A 12,593-nucleotide genomic window follows, 5' to 3' on the forward strand; every position below is an offset into this window, starting at 1 on the left:
AGTCAAGTTTATTTGTATAGCACATTTCATACACAGAGGCAATTCAAAGTGCTTCACATAAAATGGTTGACAGGAAAATAAAATAATAAAAGAAGAGAATAAAATGGACATTTAAAAGCATCACAACAAAACTTAAAAAAAGAGTATAAAAAGTGCATTAAGCAACAGGCGCAGCAGTTGCAAAAAGAGCTAAAAACTTATAGAGGACTCATTGGGTTTGCATAATAGCTGTCAGCAGTTAAAAGCGACGGTAAACATAAAAGTCTTTAGTCTATTTTTAAAAGTAAGTAAGGTTGGGGCAGATCTGAGGTCTTCAGGCAATTTGTTCCAGCTAGCAGAAGCATAGTGGGTAAATGTGGCCTTCCCATGATTTGATTTGATCCTAGGGACAGTTAATAAGCTGGACCCTGCTGACCTAAGAGTTCTAGACGGTTCGTAGCGTGGTAGCAATTCAGCTATGTATTTTGGGCCTAGGCCATTAAGTGATTTATAGACTAATAACAGTATTTTAAAATCTATTCTATGACACACTGGTAACCAGTGTAAGGACTTAAGAACTGGAGTGATATGATCAGCTTTCTTAGTCTTCGTTAGAACTCTAGCAGCAGCATTCTGAATGAGTTGAAGTTGCCTAAGTTCTTTTTTGGAGAGACCAGAGAAAAGGCTATTGCAGTAGTCTAACCTACTATAGATGAAGGCGTGAATTCGTTTTTCTAGATCCTGTCTGGACATGTATCCCCTAATTCTTGCTATATTTTTAAGATGATAAAAAGCTGATTTTCTGATTTACTTAATGTGGGAGTTAAAGTTGAGATCGGAATCAATAATAACGCCAAGATTTTTGACTTGATCCTTAGGCTTCAGGGATCGAGACTCAAGGCGTGCAGTGATTTTAAGCCTTTGTTCTTTGGGGCCAAAGACGATTACCTCTGTTTTGTCTTTGTTTAGCTGTAGGAAATTCTGGCACATCCAGTTATTTATTTGATCAATGCACTGGCACAATGATTCTATGGGGGCATAGCCAGCTCAGGAAAGAGTTATATACAACTGATAACTACGGGGTACAAGGAGTGTAGTTATAGTATAACTACAGTCCTTAAACCCCGTAGTTATACTATAACTACACTCCTTAAACCTCGTAGTTATACTATAACTACACTCCTTAAACCCCGTAGTTATACTATAACTACACTCCTTAAACCCTGTAGTTATACTATAACTACACTCCTTAAACCCCGTAGTTATGCTATAACTACACTCCTTAAACCCCGTAGTTATACTATAACTACACTCCTTAAACCCCGTAGTTATACTATAACTACACTCCTTGTACCCCGTAGTTATATTATAACTACAGTCCTTGTACCCCGTAGTTATACTATAACTACAGTCCTTGTACCCCGTAGCTATACTATAACTACAGTCCTTGTACCCCGTAGTTATACTATAAGTACAGATCTTGTTACCCTCTAGTTAAAGTCTAAATTCACTCCTTGTACCCCGTAGTTATACTATAACTACACTCCTTGTACCCCATAGTTATACTATAACTACAGTCCTTGTACCCCATAGTTATACTATAACTACAGTCCTTGTACCCCGTAGTTATACTATACAGTGTGGTACCCCGTAGTTATACTATAAGTACAGATCTTGTTCCCCTGTAGTTACAGTCTAAATTCACTCCTTGTACCCCGTAGTTACACTATAAGTAGTGTGTGGTACCCCGTAATTAGCCTATAAGTACAGAATTGGTCCCCTACTTTAGAATACAGCCCGCAACCCTGTAGTTACCCTGTAAGTACAGTGTGGTACCCCGTAGTTATACAGTAGCGACAGATCTTGTTACCCTCTAGTTACAGTCTAAATTCACTCCTTGTACCCCGTAGTTATACTATAACTACAGTGTGGTACCCCGTAGTTATACTATAACTACAGATCTTGTTACCCTCTAGTTAAAGTTTAAATTCACTCCTTGTACCCCATAGTTATACTATAACTACACGCCTTGTACCCCGAAGTTATACTATAACTACATGCTTATTTGCGGGCTGTATTCTAAAGCGTTACCCAAGTGACTTGCCACCCAGAAATGCAGAACCTCGCGGCAGTTAATAGTATGAGTTGTGCCAAACAAACGTTAATATCTCAAAAACTATACATCACATCGCTTATATTTCGACATTCTGAGAGAGCAGAAGTAGCTCAAGAGTTTGATGTAGCTATAATATATGCATGTCGTGTTAAAGTTGTGTGAACTGTCGCAGTTTTTAAAATGTAAACAGAGTTGGCCGGCTAGAGTCAGACACTCAAGCCTGGCGCCACTTGGCCTTCCTAGGGTTCCATTGCCGTTGCCACCCAGTGACGCGGTTTGTTTACAAAAATGCTGCTCGGCTGATCCCTCGTATAGAAAATGTCTTCAGTTTTAATCAGCTTCTTTTTTTTACTTCTCGATACCCAGCATTATTTCGTTTTACTGTTGCTTTTTTAATGAATTATTATTTTTTACCCCCCTTATTTACTTACAGAACTTGCATAGGAAGCCATGCAATATGGGAGACACATACCCCCCCTGTTTCAGTCACACAATAAGTACAATTAGAGGCCATTTGTTCTCAACTCTAGTGTTGATGGTATAATCAAGGGTGTTAATGATGATGACTCACATTTGGTAGAAAAGAACAAACAGGTAAAGCACTGCTGCCTCCCCCGGTTGTCTCCTAACACACTCCTTTTGACATCAACAGAAGAGGAGAAGACTGAAAAACCTGTTTTAAATATTAATGCCATCATATTGATGTCTTACACTGCACATAACATGTTTCTGATGGTTTTGCTTAGTGTTCCTGCTCTGATGGTAATCTGATCATTCTGATGTCCCTCCCTCATTCACCGGGAGCTAAAATGCCCCAGTGACATTGTTGTAATCACTCATATACTGTACATGAGTGATTACAGCAACGCCAAATGGTTGGCAAAGACATCAGGTAATGTATCAACTGACCACAGTCGGGTTCCAAATGCCATCTCCACACCACCTTAATCGAGGATCCTATATCTTTGTCATCATGTGTCTTTAAAGAATAATAACTCGTCCTTGTCCTTTAGATAAACAGAAATCTGTTATTTTAATTTTTGTTATTTATCTTATTGTGCTAATGTAGTCTGCTACTAATTGTTTATGTGTCTATGTCAAATTAAAAACATTTCATGCATTTTGCTGTTAAAAAAGCGAACCCACTAAACTATGAGCTTCATAATGATGCCAGCTGCTTTCACCATTTTAGAATACATCTAAAAGCAAATAAATTGATGTGTTGCTATATTAGTTCACCTTGTTACTTGTCCTGCAGCATTTCTAAAAAAATATATATATATATCCTGGTTAAAATGTGTATTAGTTCAACTTAGCAATATGACTTTTGGTGTGTTGGTATTTTAGAGCTGGCAGAAGGCCCACTGGTGATCCACTGAACACTGGTGTTGATATACTGACGGGGCTATACATCATCTACATAGTGCTGATTTTAGTTGATCTCTTTTACACACATGCTTTTATAATGAGAAGAGCGGGTCACATGGTGCCACATGTTACACAAAGAAGAGCGGGTCCCATGGTGCCACATGTTGCACAAAGAAGAGCGGGTCACATGGTGCCACATGTTACACAAAGAAGAGCGGGTCACATGGTGCCACATGTTACACAAAGAAGAGCGGGTCACATGGTGCCACATGTTACACAAAGAAGAGCGGGTCACATGGTGCCACATGTTACACAAAGAAGAGCGGGTCACATGGTGCCACATGTTACACAAAGAAGAGCGGGTCACATGGTGCCACATGTTACACAAAGAAGAGCGGGTCACATGGTGCCACATGTTACACAAAGAAGAGCGGGTCACATGGTGCCACATGTTACACAAAGAAGAGCGGGTCACATGGTGCCACATGTTACACAAAGAAGAGCGGGTCACATGGTGCCACATGTTACACAAAGAAAAGGACAGCAAAGGGGGGGAAAAGAGAAGAAGAAATCATTGCCTCAAAAACATAGAATGCACAAGCTTTTATACAAAACAATGAAAAGGTTTAATCATCATAGCAACATGGAAAAGTAAGAAAATACAATACTGCTTAAATACCACTTAGTGTATGAATAATGCACATTGGGTCTGCAACATTACATTAACGGTCATTAAATATGCCTCAATAGGTATAATAGCATGTATAGAATAATAGGTATTTACATTACATATTTACAATCTTATGTACAATATAAAAAGCCAGTCGGTGCTTGCCACAGTCCTTCAGATATTGCTGAGTTTGCTTGAGATTTGCACAGAGCTGGGTCTTAACTCTTCTTCTTGTTCTTCTGGTTGTGAATAGAGTAGCGCAGGAATGATTGAGGAAGGCCTGGATGTTAGCACTTCAGGTTCCCTTGTGTAAAAGGCAATGGGATGTTTGTATGGGGATTTCGGTTAAAGGCCTGAAATATGGTCTGTTGTTAACAAAAGTTTATGAAATGGAAAACTTTGTGTTCAGCAAGATAATCTTCACAAATGAGGACCACTTTTATGACTTTTGAAGCTTTTTCTGAAAATCACGATAAAAAAATGAAGATGATGATGATGATGATGATGATGATGATGATGAAAATCTCATTTATGCTTCAAAAGTCTTCAAAAGTCATAAAAGTGGTGAAGATTATCTTGCTGGACATGAAGTTCGTTGTTTCATAAACTTTTGTTAACCACACAGACCTTATTTCAGGCATTTAACCGAAATTCCCATACAAAAATCCCATTGACTTTGAGACGAGGGAACCGGAAGTGCAGTGACTTCTGGGTTGGCCTACAAAAAGACGTCATCCCTGCGGTACTCTATGAAGGTGATGTTTGGCACCTGTGGCAGTGTTATATCCCGCGTGGGGACGGGGTGTCCCTCACAGGACATGGTAGACAGGCCGGGCCCCGGGGCTCTCCGGTGTGCAGGGCTGGGAGTCAGAGCTGCAGGGGGAGAAGCTGGTCATGTCCTTCAGAGAGGCTGGAGCACCAGGCTCCACAGAGGACAGACGCTCCACGATACTGGACAGACACTGCAGACTGGAGGCTCCCATCGCCTTATCACATGAACTCTCTGATATGGGAGGGAGGGGGCAGAGAGAGAGAGAGAGCCAGGGTCAATACAAGGATACTTTAAATGGATACAATGCCAAATAGATTGAGTTAATAAATATGACTTTGAAGCCAAATAGTAGAACAAATAAACACAAAATGTGTATAATTAAGACAAATAGCTACAAATAATCAATGCATGTATGAACAGAATGGATTTTTCTTTATATTAGTATTATTATTGTTGTTATTATTATCAATTCAAAAGTATAAATAAAATATTTTTTGACAATCCCAGTTTAAGGATTTCCAGAAGAAAAAATAATAATAATAATTTTAAAAATCTATACCATGAGTTTGTAATAGTACTATGCTTGTGTGAACGCCTGCTTTAATCCATATGAGTCAGACTGCAGTTGATGTGAAAGTGGTCTTACCGTTCTTGGCATAAGAATAGTTGCTGCTGTAGTTTGCGTTCAACTGTTGCCATACGGGACTGTTGCAGTCCGCCTGGAAGAAAACGGGAAATCAAAACAGAATGAGTATAATCATAACATAATGCACGCACCGTCACTGCTTTCATTCAGAAGTGCCCATCTAGCAAGTGCTTGATTCACCCTCTCATTCTTGCAGGAATACAAGACAGAAAAGGGACATTTGTATACAAAGTGCATGAAGCAACACAAGTACAAAAAAATCTATGTAATTCATGATATTCTGGACAGGGCCATAAATCCTGCCTTCCATGGTTATGGGGTTCTTTATTTCACATCCACCTTAAAACCAAAGTGGCAGCATCTACTCCCATACCCTGTCCCGCTCTGAGCGTGGCCAATCCCCTGCCCCGCTCCGAGCGTGGCCAATCCCCTGCCCCGCTCCGAGCGTGGCCAATCCCCTGCCCCGCTCCGAGCGTGGCCAATCGATTGTATCAGTGGAAGCAACACCAGTTTGTGCAAGATGACACTTTCTCCCAGTAAATCTGCAGAAAATCCTGGCAGCGGCGCAGAACATGCAGTCAGGATGGAATGCAGAAAAGCACCCAGTCTTTCCTGCCAGACTTCAGTAAGGTGGATTTAGCCGGGTTTATTAGGGCTATAAAGTGTCCGGTGGTGGGAAAGCCATTACACCATCCACCATGACAAGTTCTATTGTATTAGATGGTAGAGTGTCACCTTCAGATGATTGCTGAGAAGAGCTAACCCCATCTGACCAATAGTGACCAGCATCACCCACGCAGTGCCAGAGGCAGACCTGGCATTTTAAACGCCTATCAGATACTAGTGTGACTTCAAAATAGATGTTTGTATGAGAGAATGAAGGGACAGTATGACATGCATGGAGACGCATGGTAATTGAGGCCTTGGGGCGAAACAACCAAACCAAGCTTTTGATTAATAGGTTTTTGAATTGGAAATTTGCTGCTGACTCCATTTCAGGTCTAACAAGCTACTCTGCATGGTAATAGCAAGTTCCCAGACTAACATGTAGAGGCATCAGAAGATAGCTTGATCAACAGCAAAGGCCTTTTCAGGGTCTTACAACATGAGTGTCTGTCTAGCATGCGGTATAATCCTCATTTCTCTGAGGTGCCATTGCTTTGACAGCTACAGGACCTGCAAGATTGGAACCAGCCATGAAGCAGATGTGAGGCATGAGCATGAAGAGGCAGCGAGGATGCGGGTCTCACCATGCTGTCGGAGCAGCTGGACAGCGGGCTCCCCGGCTCCGAGCTGCTCTCTCCAGGCAGGGCGTAGTAACTCTCCACCTGCTCGTGCAGCAGGTCCTGTAGGCTCTCGATGTACTGGATGGCGTTGCGGAGGATCTCCACCTTGGGCAGCCGCTGGCTGGGGTTGGCCGAGGTGCAGCGGCGCAGAGCCTCGAAGGCGTGGTTGACCTTCTTGAGCCGCCGGCGCTCCCGCATGGTGGCGGCCCGCCTGCGGTCCACCGTGCTGGACTTGCGCTTGCAGGCCTTGCAGGCCCATTGGAGGCAGTGTCCCGGCTGGTGAGGGGCCCCCGGCACCCGCACATGCTCGTCCTCCTCGGAGCCGGCCAGCTCCCCGCCGGGGCCGAACTCCAGGCTGTCCGGGGATGAGGCGCAGGCTCGGTCATAGAAGACCTGGGATGGGGAGAAGACATCCATGGCTTGTCCACTGGTGCTGTGGCGGAAGGAAGGCTGGATGGATGGATGGATGGAAGCAAGGAGGGCTCTTCGCTGGGTAGAGCAGTGGGGTGAGAGAGAGGAGACCTCTGAGTGATATGAGGGGGCTGTTGCCCCGGGCCCCCCTTATATGCCCCCAGGCCAGAGCCCAGGGCCCACATTGGCCAGATCTAATTACCATGGCCCATTGGCCCAGCCAGGAGGCAGGCTGGGGTTAGCTGAGCTCCCTCCCAGCCCGCTGCCTCGCACCCCCCAGTACCCTGCAGAGTTTCCCACATCTGCACTTACTGGTGTTTTCCCACTCATCACCACACTCTCCTTCCAAAGGCCCTTCTCCTGCCAGGCCAAGATGAATACAATGCTTGGGAATGTTCTAAGAGAATGGGAACATTTCCAGCTTAAAACCAGCATAACCTTCACCTATGCCCCCCCCCAACACCCAATATTTTAATGTTTCATTTGGCTTGATTATTCTGAAAATTGGCTCCAGGTAGGCCCAAGTCAGTTTTAGCTAATAATGAAAATCACACAAGTAGCCTATTAAGACATACATTTGGAGGGTTTGTTTTCTTTTGTCCAACTGTGTAGAGAAAGAGGTTGACCTTGTGTAGGAGTATGCAGGCCGATTTTTACGGTGGAGACAGCAGCGTTGCAGATGCAGCCCAGCTGCAAAGGAAGGTGTAACATTTCAAGCCCAGTGAATTCACATTACAGCGGTAAGCCCCTTCTAAACACCCCTAACTCATCATCACAGTGAAGGTGCCGTGCACAGGGTGTCCGTGTTTGCCAAAGCTCATTAAAAACAGCAATTACACAATTGACACCACTTCGCGATGTCGTGAACCGTTTTGCCCCACGGGCCAAATTTTGACCGTTAAAAGTTACTGCCGCATGCACTTCAATTCGGCAAACAACATATGGCCAGCGTTGTGGTGCAAAAGTGTATCTACTAGCCTATAGCGGGTCTACAGTAGGCTAGTAGGCAACTTGCAGGGTTAGGCCATGAAGGCTAAAAAAAAGTCAACAGCAGCATATCCTGATAATGGGAAATAATCTATTGGTGAATAGCCTATGCAAAATAATTATCCATTAATTACTCCTAAATGTGTTTAAGACAAGTTGAAAAAACTTGATAGGCTATATTCTTTAAATTCTCCAATTGTCATTTTCTTTATAATCTTTTCTTCTGATACTGGATACCCTATTGACATTCGAGCCTATATCTATACAAAATTAAAGTGAAACTGCGAACCTTCGCAGTGCAGCCCCGCTTGGTCCATTACGCGATGTTGTTGACAGCTTACAAGGATACAATGCGGATATTTCTCACAATGTGTCAAAACGTTTGGCGAGGCGAGCCCCTGTGTAATGAGTGGGAACTTGTTGGCGCACCTAAGAAAACACAGCGCAGTAGCCTATAGCCTACCTGCTGCCTCTGAATTGCCCTGTCGGAGTTTGTATTGCGGACAGCTGAAGAAGACATTGGGGCTGTAGCTTGTAGCTGTCGAGGAGATCAAAGGCTTTCCACACTGTGAACAACGCAGACAACGAGAAAACCTGGCATCTAGCAATGATGGCTAATTGAGCCTCGGGTTAGATTGGACAAGCACATGGTGTTATTGCGCGTACATGGAGTTTATATTGGCGCATGGCTGCGCAGCTAGGTTGAGCCGCTCTCGTCTCTTGGGAACTCTTGAGTTTTTGTTGTTGTTCTCAAGGGTCAGAGGCAGAGTTAAGTGTCGGCCTTTTATGTGCATCTCTCCCTCACGTCTGAAAGCCTTATTTCTTCCAAACTGCCTCACGCTTTGATTTAATATGCCACTGATTTGATGCTTCACCATCCACACTGACGCTGAGGCCAATTTATCATTTATATTCCCATAAAACGGATTAGGCTCCACAGCTTTTTTTTGCACAAATAAAGTCTAACACACTTAGATCTCACCATAGGCCTGACCTATGTTTGCATAGCCTATTTGAATTAGGCTACCAGAGTCAGATAATAGTTTGTAAGCTTGGATGATTCTGTGCGCATCAGTTCATTTTTCTATATAGCTATAACATCAGACATGCATAAACATTCATTCAAAGACCATGAATATGTGAATAACTCAATTTTGATTATAAAAATTATGGGATTAACCTTGCTTTATAATTCGAAGGTCATTGTTTTCTATTAAATGTGTTTTTTCCTCCAGTCAAAATGTAAGTCAATTCTAGATTTCCTACACAAATGAGTATTAGGTCATTCATTGCACATGACATGGGGAAAAAAAACTTTGATTGGCAACAGCACTTGTTTGGCAGTGGGCAGAGGTGTGCTGCCAACCCCACTGCACTGAATCCCTTTCCATGCAGGATATTCAAGGAAAATCTGGATAAATCAAGGCGTTCGGCCTCAAGGTTTATCCCCTTCTCATAAGAGCTCTCCTTTCATCAGCTTTGAGTTTTAAAACGCAGCCTTCACAGCCAAATGACAATTATATGGTGTCATCAGTAACACCCAGATCCCTGTAAAGTTAGACAAGAGCAAAGTCCAGACTTCAGAACTAAAACGGGTTGTGTTGCTTTGTAGGGATTCTATGCTTGTAATCCACATCTTACAGTCAGATGAAGCAAACAGATCAAACAGTAACATTAAAGCTGTCCATTGAGCTTCTACAGATGTTGGACTATAGAATATGTAAAGATAACCTTGTTTAGCCGCTTTTAATATGAGTTTATTATACATTTAATCCAAGTCTTGAAATTACTCCATTAAATACTCACTTTGAATATTTTTTCTCCCTCAGCAATAAGTGTGATTATTATTTTAGGCACTTAAAATCTACTAAAATAGAGATAGGCTATCTGAAAACAGACATCAGACCAGTCATTGAACCTACACATCATGCACATTATGGTAACAGTGCTGCCGGATCATTGAGAGTGAGCTGGTGGGGAGCCCATTAAAATCACATTACTATTTGGGGCTATCAGGTTTCTGTCTGGTTTCTTCAGAAAATCGGATATTTGGTATAAGATAGGTACTTCCTTTGAAAAGAGCCATATAAAAGCCCAGGATTATGCTTCTCAAGCCTCACACTCCTTTTGAAATCACACTAAAGCTATACAACTGTGCGCTGTGGTTGCAAGTATATTACATTTTTTTCTGTTTTTGAAAAACCTTTGAAATGGTTTTGCAGTAAGTTTTTCTCTTGTTGGATGTATTATTGAAGTCTCTACCTCCTCAGGATAAACCTCATACATAACCATCCCACCATGTGTGTGTATGCAGGCCTGAGGGATGAGACAGACACTGAGAGGTCAATCGGGGCGTTGTCATCCAGCAAGATCTGAGGAGGAGCACGTCGCTCTCCAGCCTTGATGCAGGGCTCAGTTAGCACGGCCGTGCGCCCGACATCATAAACAAGCCAACGTGTCCTCATTCCAAAACCACAATTAGTTCATTTCCAATATCTCCTAAAAACGACATATGCCTCGCATCGGTTCATTTGAAAACATCATGTCGGATATGTTATGTTTAAACTTGGGTTTTGTTTAGGCAACTAAAACTTGGTGAAGGTTTATTTTATTTTATTTCATTGTATGGAACAGTCCTATGTCTCTTATAATGTTTGATGCTTATGTTGATATTTTTCCATGCCTGAGTCCTGAGTTTAACTGTAGCATTTCCCAATTTCCCCTCGGGGATCAATAAAGTTATTCTGATTCTGATTCTGATTCTGATTCTGATTCTGATTCTGATTCTGATTCTGATTCTGATTCTGATTCTGATTCTGATCGGTTCATTTGAAAACATCACGTCTGATATGTTATGTTTAAACGTCGGTTTTGTTTAGGCAACTAAAACTTAGTGAAGGTTATGTTATGGTTTGGGACATGGTTAAAAACGGAACACTTCCGGGGCCCAACAGGGTCTCTCACAACAAGGAAATTGAAAGATGAGGATGTTACGATACCGGCCTACCAACGCCACCCCTTCACCCTTATCACATCAGCGTTACGTGATAAGGGTGCACGCCACTGCATCACACTTACTCACACGGCCGCAAGAGGTCGCATTCATAAACATCATTTTAACCACCTTGAAAATTGACCAATGTTGTTGTTTTCCTTGTGAGGGCGGGCTGGCAAAAGCGCAACCCCTCCTTCATGTCAATACATGACGAACAAGACCTGCTGAGTCTTGTTGGTCAGTGTGTCATGCTGGCATTTTAACAGCTCGCATGTAAACACTTTGTGATGATGATGATGATGTTGATGATAAACAAGCGATGATGCATTACGACCTATTGGGCCGGATAGCTTCATGATCCCTCCAGGCTTATCACTCATGCCTGCTGCACAAGTTTCCATGTCCCCAACATATGATAGGAGAGGCAGGCCGTCTGTGGAAGGGGACTCAAGTTACTGTTATGGGCCCCGCCCGCTGGATGGCAGCTGGGACAAAGCGAGGGGTTGGGTAGGCAGCGAGCTATTCCAGGGCTGTTCTTTATGAACTCCTAATAGCCGAATGCTGAGGGAACTGGTGGATGTTGAGCCGGTGGTGGTGTTCCTCTGTTCAAGTGACCCGCTGGTATTAAGATGAGATGTAGTGGAGGGTAGAAACCCACCTAAAAAACACTTTTTCAGTCTGTCATAAATCTTTACAGTGTAAATTCATAATTCATATTATGCATTATTCCAAATATAGTTTCAAGAGTTTGTGAGTGTTTCCAAATAGGGTCTTAAAGGGGGAAAGGCATAAATCATTGTTTTTCTGAAATTTAGAGTCACTTTTGTTTATTTTGGTGGCTGTTTGATTATGATGACCACTGACTGGAGGTCAGTGAACCCTTTTATTTGCCACTGGATCAGAGGCGATATGAGCGTAAGATATCACAAACGCTTGATATGGTCTGATGCTTGTCTTGGCTGTCAGGCAGGCAGGATGCAGTAATGCTGTAATGCAGTGGAAATGACCTTGCTGTGCCCTTGAACAATGGTGATTCAGTCTTGCAAAAATGGCAATTTATTCATTGGTCAGTTATATACAAATATTTAAATACAATATACGCTTTGCGGAAGGGTTTCTCTGCTTTTGCATACAAAATAAATTAAGTACTTTAAAATATCACAATATTATAAAATATGTACATATCAAATGTCCATCTGTGACAGAGCACTACGTGTTGCTGCTACTCTCGCTGTACAGGTGAATGGACTACATATCAAACAGAGGCCAGAATGGCTGGATAAGGTGGAAATAATTTAGTGATAATAAACAATGGAAATGTGAAATATCAAAGGCACTTTTGTTGTCTGTTGAAAAATAAAAA

The 12,593-nt window shown here is 42.5% G+C and overlaps 1 protein-coding gene across 1 annotated transcript; it reads right to left on the minus strand.

Annotated features, from left to right (window-relative positions):
- Window positions 1-4,942: 4,942 nt before the first annotated feature.
- On the minus strand, window positions 4,943-7,433 carry myf5 (myogenic factor 5; the record flags this gene model as incomplete). The annotated part of the gene is given in 4 exon segments (XM_083651217.1): window positions 4,943-5,136; window positions 5,552-5,624; window positions 6,802-7,293; window positions 7,296-7,433. Coding segments are annotated over 4 exon segments (897 nt in total).
- Window positions 7,434-12,593: the final 5,160 nt, after the last annotated feature.

Source organism: Poromitra crassiceps (genome assembly GCF_964638095.1).
Source record: "Poromitra crassiceps genome assembly, chromosome: 2".
Lineage (NCBI taxonomy): Eukaryota > Metazoa > Chordata > Actinopteri > Beryciformes > Melamphaidae > Poromitra > Poromitra crassiceps.